We start from the raw sequence: 17,365 nt of genomic DNA, 5'->3' as shown, positions 1-17,365 counted from the left end.
TCTCACCAGTAGCCTTGCTTCCACGCTTGCCCTCTCTTTAATAAAGGCTCCATACACCAGACAGGTCAGGCCATTTTGTTGGTTCATATTCATTGTTCTTGGAAGAAAATCCAGCTTCAGAAGTTGTAGCAGTGCCTTACAAGTTTCTACACGATTTGTCCACCTTCCCTGTCTCATCTCACGAAACTCATCCCCTCCTGCCCACTAAACTCCAGCCTCACAGGCCTTCTTTGGGTTCCCACCCAGTGAGCTTGTTTCTGCTTTAGGACCTTTGGGGCAGCTATTCCCTCTGCCTGGAATGTTCTTCATGTAGATATCTCCACGCCCTGGGCCTTCCCTGACCCCCCAAACTTCAGCAGCCACTTTTAATAGTCTTTCTCTTTTTTTTTTTTAATTTATTTATTTTTTCAAATTTTTATTAAGGTATTATATGTGTACATATCTTACCATTGCCCCCCCTACCCCACTCCCATACCTGCCCTCACCCCCCAATGTTTTGCAGCCGTTGGTTACTCTTATATGCATGCATACAAGTCCTTCAGTTGATCTCTTATTTCCCCCACCTCTCCCTAACCTTACCGCTGTAATTAGACACTCTGTTTAATGCTTTACTGCCTCTGTAACTATCTTTTGGTTCATCAGTTTATAATGTTTTTCATTATCCCTAAATGAGTGAGATCATGTGGTATTTTTCTTTCATTGACTGGCTTATTTCACTTAGCATAATGTTCTCTAATTCCATCCAGGTGTCTACAAATGGTAGTAATTCCTTCTTTTTTATGGCAGCATAGTATTCCATTGTGTAGATGTACCATAGTTTTCTGATCCAGTCATCTGCTGACGGGCACCTAGGCTGTTTCCAAATCTTAGCTATTGTAAATTGTGCTGCTATGAACATAGGGGTGCATATATCCTTTCTGATTGGTGTTTCTGGTTTCTTAGGATATATTCCTAGGAGTGGGATTACTGGGTCAAATGGGAGTTCCATTTTCAGTTTTTTGAGGAAACTCCATACTGTTCTCCACAGTGGCTGCACCAGTCTGCATTCCCACCAGCAGTGCACGAGGGTTCCTTTTTCTCCGCATCCTCGCCAACACTTGTCGTTTGTTGATTTGTTGATGATAGCCATTCTGACAGGTGTGAGATGGTATCGCATTGTCGTTTTGATTTGCATCTCTCGGATAATTAGTGACTTTGAGCATGTTTTCATGTGTCTCTTGGCCTTCCTTCTGTCTTCTTTCGAAAAGATTCTATTTAGGTCCGTTGCCCATTTTTTTATTGGATCATTTATCTTCCTTTTATTAAGTTGTATAAGCTGCCTGTAGATGTTGGAAATTAAACCTTTATCAGTGATAACATTTGCAAATATGTTCTCCCATACAGTGGGGTTTCTTGTTGTTTTGTTGATGGTTTCTTTTGCTGTGCAAAAGCTTTTTATTTTGATGTAGTCCCATTTGTTTATTTTCTCTTTGGCTTCCATTGCCCTAGGGGCAGTATCACTGAAAAAGTTCTTTTGGCATATGTCTGAGATTTTGCTGCCTGTGGATTCTTCTAGTATTTTTATGGTTTCCCGTCTTATATTTAAGTCCTGTATCCATTTTGAGTTTATTTTTGTGTATGGTGTAAGTTGGTGATCTAGTTTCATTTTTTTGCATGTATCTGTCCAATTTTCCCAACACCATTTATTGAAGAGACTGTCTTGACTCCATTGTATGCTCATGCCTCCTTTGTCAAATATTAATTGTGCATATTGGTTTGGGTCGATATCTGGATTCTCTATTCTATTCCATTGATCTATATGTCTGTTCTTGTGCCAGTACCAGGCTGTTTTGAGGACAGTGGCTTTGTAATACAGCTTGAAATCTGGTATTGAGATCCCTCCTACTTTATTCTTCTTTCTCAGGATTGCTGTGGCTATTCGGGGTCTTTTTTTATTCCAGATGAATTTTTGGAGAGTTCTTTCTAGTAGTCTTTCTCTTTTATAGCCCACAGTTTTGATACTGTATTATTTTCTGTTTATTTATTTATTTGTAAATTTTCTCTCCCTCACGTTCTCCAATAGATCTCATGACCTTTTTAGTGTTTATATTTAGTATGTGTTGGTCAGTACCTGCCACATAGTTGCTGTTCAACCAATATTTGTTGAGTGGATGAATGAATGAGCAAATGAATAAATGGTAGAAAAGGCTAAGCTTACTTCAGGTAATTGCTGACATTGCTATCAGAGAGAAATTAGATTGTTTCCTATGGGCAAAGAGGTCAAATGAGCGTAAACAGGTAGAAGGTTTAGGAAGACAGATTTTTATTTTTTTTTAATTTAATAAATCTTTATTGTTGAGATTATTACAATTGTCCCTCTTTTTTCCCCCCATAGCTCCCCTCCACCCGGTTCCCACCCCACCCTCTGCCCTTACCTCCCCGCAACTGTCCTCATCCATAGGTGTATGCTTTTTGTCCAATCTCTTCCCGCACCTCCCACACCCCTTTTCCCCCGAGAATTGTCAGTCCACTCCCTTTCTATGCCCCTGATTCTCTTATATTCACCAGTTTATTCTGTTCATCAGATTTTTTATTCACTTGATTTTTAGATTCACTTGTTGATAGACATGTATTAGTTGTTCATAATTGTTATCTTTACCTTTTTCTTCTTCTTCCTCTTCTTAAAGAATACCTTACAGCATTTCATATAATACTGGTTTGGTGGTGATGAACTCCTTTAGCTTTTTCTTATCTGTGAAGCTCTTTATCTGCCCTTCAATTCTGAATGATAGGTTTGCTGCTAGAGTAATCTTGGTTGTAGGTTCTTGCTATTCATCACTTTGAATATTTCTTGCCACTCCCATTTGGCCTGCACAGTTTCTGTTGAGAAATCAGCTGACAGTCATATGGGTGCTCCCTTGTAGGTAACTAACTGTTTTTGTCTTGCTGCTTTTAATATTCTCTCTTTGTCTTTTGCTCTTGGCATTTTAATTATTATGTGTCTTGGTGTGGTCCTCTTTGGATTCCTTTTGTTTGGGGTTCTGTGCACTTTCTGGACTTGTAAGTCTATTTCTTTCACCAGGTGGGGGAAGTTTTAGGTCATTATTTCTTCAAATAGGTTTTCAGTATCTTGCTCTCTGTCTTCTTCTGGCACCCCCATAATTTGGATGTTGGTACGCTTGAAGTTGTCCCAGAGGCTCCTTACACTATCTTCATATTTTTGGATTCTTTTTGCTTTTTGCTTTTCCGGCTGAGTGTTTTTTGCTTCTTTGTATTTCATCTCTTTGACTTGATTCTTGCGGTCCTCTAGTCTGCTGTTAGGTCTCTGTATAATATTTTTTATTTCAGTCAGTGTATGCTTAATTTCTAGTTGGTCCTTTTTCATATCCTCGAGGGTCTTGCTAAATTTATTGGCCTTTCCTAGAAAATTCTTGAAAAACCTTATAACTGTGATTTTGAACTCTATATCCAGTCATTTGCTTTCCTCCATTTCTTTCATTTGTGACCTGTTTCTTTGTCTCCTCATTTTGGCTGCTTCCCTGAGTTGATAGAGTGGCTTTGTGTGCTAGGTGTCGTCTAGGGCACAGTGGGTCGGCCTCCCCAATTACCTGAGGTGGACACTCTTGGTGCACCCCTTTGTGGACTCTGTGCTCAGCCTTGTTGTAGTTAAGTCTTGATTGTTGTTGGTATTACTGGGAGGAATTGACCTTCAGGCCAATTGGCTGTGAGGATCAGCTGTGTCTACGCTAGGAACACTTCTGTGCTGGAGACACTCTTATGAGGCAAGACTTGCAAAATTGCAAAAGCCTCTGTGCTCAGCTTGGATGGGGCGGAGTTTCAGGGCGGAGCAGACAGCCTTGGTTTCCTGTCAGTCCTGCCCTATGAGGCTCCTGGGTCTCAGTGTCTCTCGGTTATTGCTGCAAGCACCTCTGAGAGAAAGCCACCCTCGAGTTTCGCCCACTGCCAGACAGTCCAGTTTCTCCCCAAAGAGTCGAGGTTCCCAGAAACTTCCCCGGAACTGGAGTTCAACACAGTCGGAAGCTTCTGTCTCCCTCCTGCTTTAGAAAGCCAGCTGCGCACTCAACCTCCTGTGCATTCAGCAGTCAGTCCTCTTTGCACGCATGCGCCTCCAGACCTCTGCCTTCAGCAGCTCCCAAGTCTCAGTGTGCTTTCTTTTTCCTGACGGTCCAGATTGCTCCCAGATGAGTCTGGTTTCCCAGCGTCTCGCCCAGGATTGGAGTTCAGTGCATTCGGGAGTTTCCGTCTCCCTCCCGCTTTAGAAAGCCAGCCGCACACTCAGCCACCCGTGCACACAGCCGCCCTTTCTCTCTTCATGCGAGCCTCTGTACCTCAGCCTTTTGAAGCTCCTCTGAGTCTCAATGTGCTTTCCTCTTTTCTTCTAGTTGTAGAATTTCCACTCAGCCAACTTTCCTGTGGTTCTGGATGGTGTCCGTTTTGTCTTTTAGTTGTAGTTTTGATATTGTTGTGCGAGGCAGCAGTTTAGGTGTTTACCTATGCTGCCATCTTGGTTTCTCCACTCAGAAGACAGATTTTTAAAGCTGCCCAAAGGGACGACTTATGGCCTCGAGAGGTAGTGGATGCCTCACCCACTTCTGCTTAGAAGACTGTGTTATGGTGGATGGGCAGGACAGGTAACATTAAAGAGGGTAGTTGTGCTAGATGATTTTAAAAGAGCATTCCAACTCTGAGTTTCTAAGGTGATTATTATTACTGTGCTATTTCAGTGCATTCTACAGTTCTCCTTATGCAGTAAGGCTTATTGGGTTCTTCCCTAGACTTAATTAAATAGAACAGCTAAAAATTCCTGGAATTCTGGTCATATACAGGGTCTAAAGTCAACTGTAAAATCTTATCAGGTTTGATCTCAGGTATTCTCTTTCTGAATGTCTCTCAAGGATCTTCTCTTAAATTAATCCATGCCTCAAAAACTAATGTTGATACCATCTAGAAGTAATCTTTATAAGTAGAATTCTTATCCAATATGGTTGATTAATGGAACAAAGTTGGCCCAAATCAGGAATCATAGTAAATAATATAACATTCCTTAACCTTTAATCTAAAACAAGTTAAATATAGTAGCATTCATCTGTCTTTTGGTGCAGGGCTGAGACCTTTTCTTGAATTATAGATATGTTTAATGGAGTTTTGTGGGTCTTCCCTACACACTCCACATCCATAATAGACCAGCTGTGGTTTCCTTTTGAATTTTTAAAATGGAGTCATGGTTTTTACAAATATCAACACAGAATCTTTCTAGATAGTTATAATTATTCTCAATCTTTTACATATGTCTTGCCCATACCTTTTTTTCTTCCATTTTTATTTATTGATTTGAGAGAGAGAAAAGGAGGGAGGGAGGGAGGGAACGGAGAGAGAGAGAGAGAGAGAGAGAGAGAGAGAGAGAAACATTGATTTGTTTTTCCACTTATTTATTCATTCATTGGTTGCTTCTTGTATGTGCTCTGATGAGGGACTGAACCCCCAATGTTGGCATGTTGGGATAATGCTCTCAATAACTGAGCTGCCCAGCCAGGGTGCTCACATCTTTATAAAAAAATTTTTTTTTAGTTTGGAATAATTTTAGATTTATAGAAGTTGCAAAGATAGTATAGAAAGTTTCTATATAGCCCCTATCCAGTTCCCCAATCAACGTCATATGTTGTTGTGATATATTCATCAAAACTAAGGAACTGGCACTGATTCATTTCTGTTAATTAAACTTTCTAGAGTTTATTTGGGTTTCACCAGTGTTTCCATTAGTGCCCTGTCTTTGTTCCAGGATCCAACCCTGAGTACCACATTGTGTTGAGTTGCCATGTCTCCTCAGTCTTCACTGATCTCTCACACCTGTACTTAACAGCAGTATTTTAACTTTTCCCACTTGTTTAGAAACAGCACACTGCTCTTGATAAGGATTCTACTCAACTGTGGGAAGAATTGCCCAGGAAAACCAGAGAGAAGCCTTCTAGCTGCAAACTTTCAGCATACTGTAGAAGGAATAGAAAATACAAGTAGGCCCTGGCTGGTATAGCTCAGTTGGTTGGGCATCAACCTGTGCACTAGGAGGTTTCAGTTTGATTCCTGGTCAAGGGCACATGCCTGAGTTCCGGGCTTGATCCCCTGTGGAGGGTGTGGAGGAGGCAGCCAATCAATGTTGTGATCTCACATCAATGTTTCTCTCTCTCCCTTTCCCTTCCTCTCTCTAAAAATCAATAAACTTTAAAAAATATTTTTAAAAAATATGAGTAGAAGCAATGGAAAATAGCATTAATTTGGCAAGTTGTTGGCAAGGGTATCTTCTATATGTCCCATTCAAAAAAAGAAAAAAGTACTAATGCAATTGTAATGGTGATAGCATACCTGTATGTAGAACTTCATTCTTTGAAGTGGGTAAGGCAGGCATATATAGTGGAGAGAACAGGTCTCCAACATAGGAAGCAATATGGCTGGGATTACCCAGTTTGGGTCTTTTGATTGCCAAGCCTATGTTACTATAAATTTGTGTGGGGTCAAGATATTTTCTTCAAGGCATTGCTGGTTTTGCTCATTGGTTAGAACATTGTCCCTCAGACTAAAAGTTCCCAGGTTTGATTCCGGTCAAGGGTACATACCTCAGTTGCAGGCTCGATCCCTGGCCCCAGTCAGCGTGTGTGCAGGAGGCAACCAATTGATGTGTCTCTTTCACATCGATGTTTCTCTTTCTCTGTCTCTCCCCTCCCTTCACTCTGTCTAAAAATCAATGGAAAAAATATCCTTCCTAAAAAAAATATAAAGATATTTTCTTCACAGAAATAGATTTGTGGGTGGTTTTGTGAATATTAAAATATTTTCTTGCCCCAAAAAATTGTGTATCTTGGACCCTAGGGAGGATTCACATGTCACAAATGGAGTCTTTATGTGTCAGACTACCAAATGAAGGAAGTTAGAGGGAGACCTGTTAAGCCCAGCAAAGAGGATTGGGGTTGAGCCAATATCTTTATTTCTCTCAGATTTCTTGGCTGCAGCATCGCTTTTAGGTGAATAGATGTCATGGACTGTAACTCTACCTTTTAAGGACCTGTTGAAAGGTCATTGACCTACCTGGGATCAGCAGCCCTAATTCTGGTCTCCTCTGGTGCCATTGAATAACCTGACCTTCTCCTACCCTTCACCTAGCCTCTCCAGCCTTCTGTTTTTCCATTTAAAATGAAGGGGTCCCAGTGATGATGCTTGGTGATTTTTAGCTTTCATTGCCTTGTTCCTTAACTTTTGCAAAGCACTTTCGTAGATACTCCAGTGGTTCCTGGCACTTCCCTGTAAATGGTTCGAGAGTAGGAAGCAGGACAGCACAAGGCCAGTGGGTGGGACATCCCTGAGTTCAGACTTTACTCTTCTCGCCTACAAATAGGGATGATAGCAGGACCAAGCTCAGAGGGTTCTTCTGAGGAATAAAATGAGACACATAAAGCAGGCTGAGGTTCGAGACACCCTTGACCATTAAGAGCCATTCATTTTTAATCATACAGGTTGAGAACTTGGTATAATTTTCAGGAAATCATTGAGTACAGAGATAAAAGGCAGCTGAATTTATGGACAATTCAGTGTAGATGACCAGTAACTTTCCTGGTGCCATAATGCACAGAAAGGGGAAAGCCCAAGGAAAATCTAGAATGGCTGATGTACTCAAACTGCTCATTTACTGTGTTTTAAAACTGCTTTTCTTGACTATTTTTGATGGTCTTTTCAAAGACCATCAAATCTCCATGTATCCGAAAAAAATCTCCAAAATACCAGGAGGACCTTGTTTGACCTTTTAAATCAGTTTATTTGTTCAGCAAATATTTATTCAAAGTGCTGAGTTAGCTGCTAATTTTAAATAAACTCACTGACATATTAAGTCATTTGTAAACCCATTTTAAGCGCAAGTGTTGCCCTCGTTTTCTGGGGGAGAAACATATTCCTATTTTCTCTTCTGATCTTTCTTCTGGCAGGAGCAGTAATCTGTGTCACACAAGCGATTAAACTTGCCTGTGTGATAGGTGGAAAGGTGAGCAGAGTTTTGTGAACTCGGCAGATTCACAAAATAATTTTTAAAACCCTTTCTGATGGTGATAGTGTAAAGAGAACGAACAGATATGTTGCTACCTCCTGTTCGAGGAACTGTATCTTGAAATTAAAAATACCTAGTGGTTTTTTTGTTGTTGTTGTTTATTTTTTTAATCCTGGGCACACCTCTCTTTATCCCCCTACCCAAAATTGAGTGTTTTAATCGGGGGTTGGGTTTTTATTATTTTTCTTCCTTAAAGTGTTATAAAATTAATTGTGAATCATACTCAGTGACATGTTCAAGTCAGTGACACGGAGTAGAAATAAAAAGGCAGCTAATCTAATAGGAATAATTAAACAACTGGGCAAGTTGCTTGAGGTCCTATCACAAGTACCTGACTCATCTTGAAGACAGGGACAAGTTCCTGGGGCTCCCCCAACCAGCAGCAGACAGCTTTGCTGGGCCTCCCTTGCCTTTAACTTTTATCGCTAGGGCTCATTAACATCAGGGCTAACGATGTTAGGGCGTTTAATAAGCATTTCAGAATCTGTTATACCTAGCCTCCCCCCTGGGGGAGAACTTCCCCTTTCCTCTAAGAATCCCCATCCTTCCTAAAACTTTTACACATGGTCAAGTGGCATGGAACCATATAGTAGCCTCTTGTTACAAACCTCACCACCTCACCTTTGCTAACCTGGCAGGTTCTGGGATGCAGACGACCGGGGCTGCTGGACCAGTAACTTTCCCTGTGCCATAACTCAACAGAGAGGCAGATCGATGACAGGGTTACAGGAGAGTGGGGCTTTAAATAGCCAAGGTCAGTGTCTGGAGATTTCCCGTTAATAACACTAACAGCATCCCGCCAGCAAGATTCTTGGCCACTTTGTTACCCACGCCAAACTAGTTCTGATTTTCAACATTATTTTCAAATGCATCTAAGAAATCCCAACTCCCAGTGAATTGACAGTGCAGCCTGCTTTATATGAAGCTTTGTTTATAGGCCACAGTTCTCCCGACAGATTTACAAGTGTCTGTGGAGTTTTAAAAGACGATTGCTTAACAGGCATTAAGTGAGACACATAGAACTGTATAAATATTTTAGCTGGAATGGGGGATTTTTTAAAATGTCTGAGCCAAATATTGCATTAAATCTGAAGACAGTGGCAAACTGATTAGCAGTAGTTGCCAGCTTCGTGCTTCGCCAGTGATTCCTGTCGCCAAGATTAGACACCAGAATTCATCCACCGGTTTCGATGGTGTGTTGTGAAATAACTTTCCACCCTTTTCCTTTCTCTCTCCTCCTTAGGCCACTCCATCTTTTCTCTTTTACTTCTTCATGTTTTATTTAGATGTAAACACTTTCCAGAGTAGACAATTACAGTTAATGTGACTGGCCAACAAAGGCTGAAACAAGAACATGGGCCCTGACAGAGGTCAGAAACACTGCGGAAGGCTTGCAGCTGCACTGTTTGAGCGACATGCAAACAGGTTGCTTTTTGGTAATGGGCTTATGTATCTCAATCACTGGTCTCTTTTTAGCCAGCTGTTGCACTGCTGGAAGGAAATAATCCCCAAATCAGCATTGCTACCCTTTCCACTTACCGATTTCCTTGGATCATATGCTAGAGGCAGGCCTATCACCTTCAAGATTTACATGTATGAGGAAATTCATCACTTAATTTTAGTAAAAACTGCCATGCAGTAAGCACTTTGGCTCCAGAGGAAGTCTTTTTCATTTAAGCATTCCCAATAGAAAACCACTCTCCTGGTTTGAGCAATGAATAGGATGTATTGCTTGACCTCTAATATCATTTCTATGAGAATGAGGCATCTTAGCCAATAGGGCCTTGCTCTCTCTGCCTTTGCTGATTCCATCAGCATCCCCTTAATTTTCACCCATTGATTTTTACTAAAAATACTTCTTAAAGTAATGCTCCCTTGGTTGCCCCAAAATGTAGGCTCTTATCTGTTCTCCACAAAATGGATTGAATTGTAATCATGTGTCCAGATCTTTATTTGATATTATTGACCCACAGGTCTGAGCATCTTAAAATTATGCATTTCTAAGTATATAAATGTATATGTATTTTTATTTTTATTGTTGAGGGTATTACAGATGTCCCCCTTTTTCCCACTCCATCCTGCTCCCACACAACCCCAGGCCTTCACCGCACTATTCCCCATGGAATAAGCCAGTCAGAGAAAAACAAGTATCACATGATCTCACTTATATGTGCAATCTAATGAACAAAATTAACTGATGAACAAATAGGTCCAGAGGCATGGAAGCATGCCACAGACTGACAGATCTCAGAGGGAAGGGGTTCCGAGAAGAGATTAACCAAAGAACTTTATATGCATATATGTATATGTGTGTTTTTTTAAATCTGAGCATTTGATATAAATTTTAAATCTACCTGTAGACCCTCCCGAAATTCAGATAGCTCCACTGGTATTGACAGTGTACATTCACATTAAATGTCACTCCTAAGATCTTTCAAAAAGGCCACTTTCAGGGACAGGCTTCAAACGTAGTCTTACCCTGTAGTTAACGCTAGATTATCTTGCATCCACTTTTGTACGTCTTCCCCTTTGAGTAAATTACCTCATTACATGGATGGATGGTCCTCTCTGTGTTTGCCATTCTAGAGTGTGCTCACTTCAGTGCAAGGACCACAGGCCCCATGTTCAGTGACAGGCGCAGTTCCAGCTTGTATGTAGCTAGCCACCTCTGCAAAGCAGTAGGGAAGCCACAGTTTTATATTCAAAATCGCTCTCCTTCATTTTCCTCATTTTGGTACAATCCATGTTATACCAAAAGCAGTTTGTATCAGGAACTCTAAAAGTGTTTTTCTATTTTACCCATAATTCCACTTCTGAAATCTATCCTAAAGAAGTAATCTTAAACTCAGAATAAGAGTTTTTTGGGCACTGATATTACTTAAAGCCTGAATGATTCACTGTAAGAATAAAGTAGAAAGGACTCTACTATTCAAGTCCAGAGGAATTTTTAAGTGAACTAGGACACTTACACTGGGTGAAATTTTATATGGCTGTTCAATACAATGCTTGTGAATTTTATGAAATAATATGAGAAAGTGTGCATGATATGATTAATAGAAAGAATAAGGTACACAAATTTCTCTATCAAATGGAAGTGTATAAAAAAATAACATATAATGGCAACTCCTATCAAATTATGGAGGGTGTGTGTGATGCAGAGGCTGAGACAGTAAAAAACAGGTACCAGAGTATGAAATGGCAACTGTCCTAGAAATGGAATCATGAATTATTTGTTTCCGGCTACTTTTTGTAAATGCTTTTTGCATTTCTTTGTGTTACCTTCATAACACTTTTCAGAAATTAATGCTGTTCTCCTCCCGACGATGCCCAGGAACTTCATGTTTGGAGCTACCTGCCCAAGGCTTCCTATTATACAGTCTACCTGGAGATCAGAATCCACAGGAATGTTCCCTTTTAACACAACTTTTCTGTCTATTGTTTGAGACCCAGCCTTTCCAAACAAGTCTCAGAAATAAATTTAAATTAAAGTGTTAATAAATTCTTCTTTGCTAATATTTTTATTTTTAACATATATCTGTATTTCTAAGGAGATCTTCTGGAATTAGCGTCTTTTGATCAAGGGAATGCTTCTAATGATGGCAATTTTCATGCAACAAAGGAAGGATGTTTTTAAATAAATAGATGGATTGCTTAGCACCCTATAAATCAAATCATGCCCAATCCATCTGTATTTAGGCCTGGTCATGAGTAGGTGATTAATGAATATTTTTCATGCTAATGTATCGCAGACCAAGGCTGCGTCTATAACCACATAATCATCACAGTGGAAATTCTGATTCAGCTGTGATGTTTGATAGGAGGGATCTTTGAATAGTGCTTTAGATGATTCCGTGCAAAGGCTGTAGTCGGTGGCCCAGCTTCGCAAGTCTTTCCAGAAGTCCTGAAGCATGCTGGCATGTCCTCACTTGGCCCTGTCACTTCTGCTTAAATTTTTTCATGGAGAATGCTCATGATCATGGGGCGTTAAGGTGAATTTCATCGTAGGCAGCTTCCCTCTGTGCAGTGAATCAGCGTCATGGGATTCCCGAGCTCAGACTCCCTGGTGGGTTTATTTTTACACAACATTCCTCTGGGGAAAGGGGCACCCACTCTTGATTGGAGTAACCCCAGAGAACATCTTCTTGGGTAGAAGGATGTTCCTCATTTTGCTCTTCTTTCTCTGGCTTAACTTTTTAAACAAATAGCTGTAGAATCTGTCTCTACTTACCTTTCAATCTCCAATTTGGTTTCCTCCCTCCATCCCTCACTTCCCAAAATTACTCCTGAGATGACCAGTGACTTCCATGCCACTAGAATCAGTGGTCACTTTTCTGTCTTCCACTTGATCTTTCAACAGTATTGCACAGAGCTGGCTGCTCTTACTTTCTTGAAATATGGGCTTCTGCTCAGATCATGTGATTCCATACTTCCACTTTCTCATTCCCTACCCTTTTCTGGCCTCTCCTCCACTGCTTGCACGCCTCAGGGTTTGTCCTGAAAACCCTTCTCTTCGTTGGCTACATTCTTTCCCTGCCAATTCATCTATTTTTGTGGCTTTAAATACCAATTTTATGCATGTGACTTCCTGATATGTTTTTCTATCCCAGCCATGCAGCCTAAACTGTAGACTTTTGTATATAATGAGTGTCTAATTGGCCTCTCAAACTTAACATGTCCTAAATATCTCTTGATTTTCCCCCTCAAACTTACTCATGGCTTCCTTCTTTACTCTGGTCAAGTATCTAGTCAAATACCTTCAGAGGGGAACTTTTCCTGATCATGTTATTTAAAATTATATAAGCCTCTTACTTCTGTGGCCTTATCTGACCTCTCTTCCCTAATCAGAGTTGTTCCAATTCCTTTGGATCCAATTCTTTTGAGTCCAGTTCCTTGAATCTTGTTCCTTTGAATCAAAATCTAGACACAGGAAACTGTAGACCTGGGAAAGAAAGAAGGTCCATGTCTTGAGTTCCAGTCATACTATTAACATTTAACTTATCCCAAAAGACCTATGCATTTCTGTAATTCTTTATTTTGTATATTTCCTCTTTTTTGAAATTACTCCCCCCTTTTTTTTATTCCCTTGTCTGGCTGGCTAACTCCTTTTTGACCTTTGCAATTCAACTTATGTTATCTTTTCTGGAGAAGCTTCCCTGGCCACCACCCAATCCCAATCTGAATTGGAAGCCCCTATCCAGTATCCCATGACATCACACTATATTACAATTTGTTGATTTCCTTGTCTCCCTGTGACTAGACACTTAAGAATATTTTTAGAGGAGAGATGACCAATAGATCTGGTTAAATATTTTCCCCAACATTTAGCACAGTGGCATAGTTCAGATATTCAATAAATACTTAGAATGTATGAGTGTTTGTGTAACCCATATATATGCATTGTAGGGCTAGAAACCAACCTATCTCCTATTAGCTAAGAATAATTTATGCCAAAATCCAATCTCTGTAGAAAAATAAAACTATCCACAAGATTTAAAGGGAAAAGGATTAGAGGGGTGCATAGGAGAAGGCACCTCTGCCTCCTTGTGAGGTATGTTTATTCTGCACTAGTTCCAAACTCAGTGAAAAGTTAAGCCCCTCATTTGGTGTTCACAGCCCACATTCACTCACAGCAAACACTGTGAGTTCAGGAGGCTTTGCTAAAGCAGTTGAGATGCCCCAGAGGCCATCCTTCTCCAAATCAATTATTCTTCTCTCTTGCTACCCTTTTCTCTCTGTGTCCATCTCTTCTCCTGAAAGAGATCAAAATTCTTCTTCATCTGTTATGAAAGACAACATCCATTTCCCTGAAGTCAGAATATAGGTTAACACCCAAGTCCTTATTTGGGGATGGTGGGATGCTTGACTCCAAGAATTTATCAGATTTTTATTTCCAATAATGACTATTCCCTTTCTAAGAATTTGGAATCTAGGGACATAAGTCACAAATAAAATGATTTCACATATGTTAGCAGAATGTAAATGAGAAGGGTAGGTGAATGGGAAGCATGAAAAGAGATGTGGTTCTCCCTACCTGGGCTTAGTTCTCATGCTAGGATATGGAGGTCACCCTGAGGAATAGCCAGTTTGGTGGTTCAAAGCAACTGGAATGCCTGAGAATTTCTGTAAAATCAATTTCAAACTCTACTTTTGGAGTATGATCTGAAGAGGATTGGGGCCCTCAGTTCTTTAGTAGTTTTTTGCATCTATTTTTGAGAGACCAAAAGCAGAGTACTTCACCTGTCCCAAGCCAGAGGTTTTGCAGCATCTCTAAAAGGAAAATTGAAGATACATTTGCCAGTTCCTGAAGAAAGATGTAGAGTGAGCTAATTACTTTTGTTCCTGTTGTTTTTGTTTTTGCTCCCTCCCCGCCCCCACCTTGAATTTGGATAAACAGTGATCCAGAAGGATTTCACACAATCCCCAAATGCATAGCTCAGAGCACGAATTTAGCAAATACATGTGCTTGGGAAGTCTAATTCCAAACTTCTCTTCACAGCAAGTGAGAAACAGATGGCAGTGGTGTGCAAGGAGTCTCCAAAGCAGTACCTCCAACCTTTCAAGGACAAACTGGAGGAGTTCTTCCAGAAAGGTAGGAAGCCCTGAAACATCCTTCATTCGACAATTTTTCTTTGGGGCCTCCTGCCCCATGCATCCTGGCTGACCACCGACAGCTTCAATGATTCCATGAGTCCATCTTCCCATGGTGGTTACACACTAAATGTATATGGAGTTGTCCTATAATTTTCATATCATCTTTCAAATCTGTTTTTATGTTGTAAATTTTAACATTACTTTTGTTTTTCTAAACTTTGGGAAGGAGACTTTGTCTTTGTCTTTTCATGGAACCCAAGAGGATCCTTAGAGCATATTAACTGACAAATGATGTCCATGCCAAGTATATGCAGTCAGGCATTTCACATTCACAGTCAGCCTGGACAGGTGGATAGTGATTATCTTCCTGGTTTTATGAGTATAGCAATTTGGGAGCTTGTATTGTAAATTTTCCATTACTTTTCAGGAAAGAACATTGGGGCCAGGTGAATATCACATCCAATCACTTGACACCCATCAGCCCTTCAGGGTTGGTAGATGGGAGTGATATGCACAAAACTCAGTACTTATTTAGGAAGCTTATCAAGTTGTGCTTCTTCCTCCATGATTTTGGCAGGAACAGGGAATTTTTGTTGATCATTGTTAGTGAATGTGGAAGTTTAATGCATTTTGGATATTTCCTATTCTAATTTCTCAAATTCAGCTTAAGATGTGAAACAAAAATAAGTGTGGGGCATAACTTCCAGTAAGCCCCAGGAATGTAATATACAGCATGGTTACTATAGTTAATACTACTTTATTGTATATTTGAAAGTTGCTGAGTAGACCTTAATAGTTCTCATCGCCAGAAAAAAAAAATTATAACTGTGGGGTAATAGATGTTGACTAGTCTTGTTATGATGATCATTTCACAATATATACATATATTGAATCATTATGTTGTACACCTGAAACTAATATAATGTTACATGCCAATTACATTTCAGTAAGGAAAAAAAAATAAGTGTGGTGCAGTTGAGGGAGCTTTTGTGTTTGCTAGAAAGCCAGGGGAAATCCATGTAGGGACATTTGGGGATATATCAATGTGCTGTTTCTATTTGTTAATAAGGTCACATGATACCACACCATCAAGAAAGACCATTACAGGGCGAATCCATACCATATGGACAGACCACCTTGGGAGTTGGCAGGGAAACTCAGTCCATGATTCAGAGGAACTCCATTTCCACTGCTCCCTTGGTCCAGATACCGCTTCCCCTCCTCCTGGGTCAGAGCGTGTTTGTGCTGAAGTGGACATCGGAGCTCTCCCTGGGACACTGCTGAACCTCAGATTGATGGAAGTGATATTGTCAGGCAAAGTGCCATGAGAGCAAACAGTGATACTAACACTTATGTGTCCTGTGACCTATCAAAGTAGATGTATTGCTTTATGACTATGTAAATATAACCTCAAGGGGCTGAAGAAAAGCATGAAATACTTCCCTTTGCTGACCCCCAATTAAGAATTTCTGCTTCTGACATGTATGGACTTCACTTGAAAGGAGGCTCATGTGTATTTAGATTCCATTTTTATTTTTAATTGCTATTATCCAATAACTGGAATATTCTGCAATATTTATATCTGGGTATTATCTGCCTATGTGCTGTAGTGGCCTTACTTTTTTCTCCTTAAGCCAGCTTTACTCTTAAAACTTAAATTGTGAGATTTATTTTTATTTTTTGTTAGAAAAAGATAAATAAGAAAAGATTTGGACCCTTGAATATATTTTTTGGTGCCTTGGGAAAGGAATTTGCAAATTCCTTTTGGGGTTCTGTGTTAGTGTCTTTCCTACTAGGTTTCTCAAAAAACATCTGGCCTGTTCTGAGAGGAAACTGACTTGAGGCAAAGTGGGCCTTATGTCAGAGAGGTAAGGATATGGCCACAGAATGGTGTTCTAAGAAAACCCTAGAAAAGTGGTTCTCAAACCTGGCTGCACAATAGAATTACCTGGGGGAAATTTTTTAAATTTTGGCATGCAGGCCAAACTCTAAACCTACCAGCAGCATCTCTAGGGGTGGGGCCAAGCTTCAGGATTTTTACCCCCCTGATGATTCCAGTGTGCAGCCCAGGGTGAAAACCACTACTGTCTAGCTTGATTATTCAGAGTTTGCTATCCGTTAGGGACTGCGATAAATTCTGGGAATATTGAGATGAATCATACACTTCTTGCTGTCTCCCAAGGACTGTCTTGTTGGGGAAAGATCTAATTGAATAAAGGAGTCAGCTCTTCTTTAACCAACATAGTGAAGGGGATATGGGAAGGACCTTAAGAATAACCTCAAATCATAATTAAAACAAAATCAGCCAAAACAAAGCACAAAAAGATTCTAAAGGAAAACTACCATCCTATAAAGAATTTTAAAATATATAAGTAAATACTTCACGAATCTTAAACATGTCTATATTTTGTGATGAAAAGATTCACTCTTGAAACAGCCTGTTACTGTTTTCTCATTACTTAATTGAGTTAGTCAAAATCAATGTAGAATTGTACTGTCTAATACAAATAGCAGGCTCTAGCCCAGCCGTGGGCAAACTACGGCCCGCGGGCCGGATCCGGCTGTTCTATCCGGTTCTCTTGCTCTCCCCTCCGCTCCTTTACTTTGAATTTATATTAGTTTACACAAACACTCCATCCATGCTTTTGTTCCGGCCCTCCGGTCCAGTTTAAGAACCCATTGTGG

At 40.2% G+C, this 17,365-nt stretch overlaps 1 protein-coding gene across 2 annotated transcripts in view; it reads left to right on the top strand.

Annotated features, from left to right (window-relative positions):
* Positions 1-17,365, top strand: part of FMN1 (formin 1) — a 444,801-nt gene that overhangs the window by 323,965 nt on the left and 103,471 nt on the right. For both annotated transcript variants that reach the window (XM_080658928.1, XM_080658929.1), the window contains one exon: positions 14,586-14,678. In XM_080658928.1, coding sequence (XP_080515054.1) covers positions 14,586-14,678 — 93 coding nt within the window. The remainder of the gene's footprint in view (positions 1-14,585; positions 14,679-17,365) is intronic.

The sequence above is a fragment of the Plecotus auritus genome (assembly GCF_963455305.1).
Source record: "Plecotus auritus genome assembly, chromosome: 1".
NCBI lineage: Eukaryota > Metazoa > Chordata > Mammalia > Chiroptera > Vespertilionidae > Plecotus > Plecotus auritus.
The sequence above is the reverse complement of the archived record's forward strand: the minus strand, read 5'-3'. Positions and strand labels throughout refer to the sequence as shown.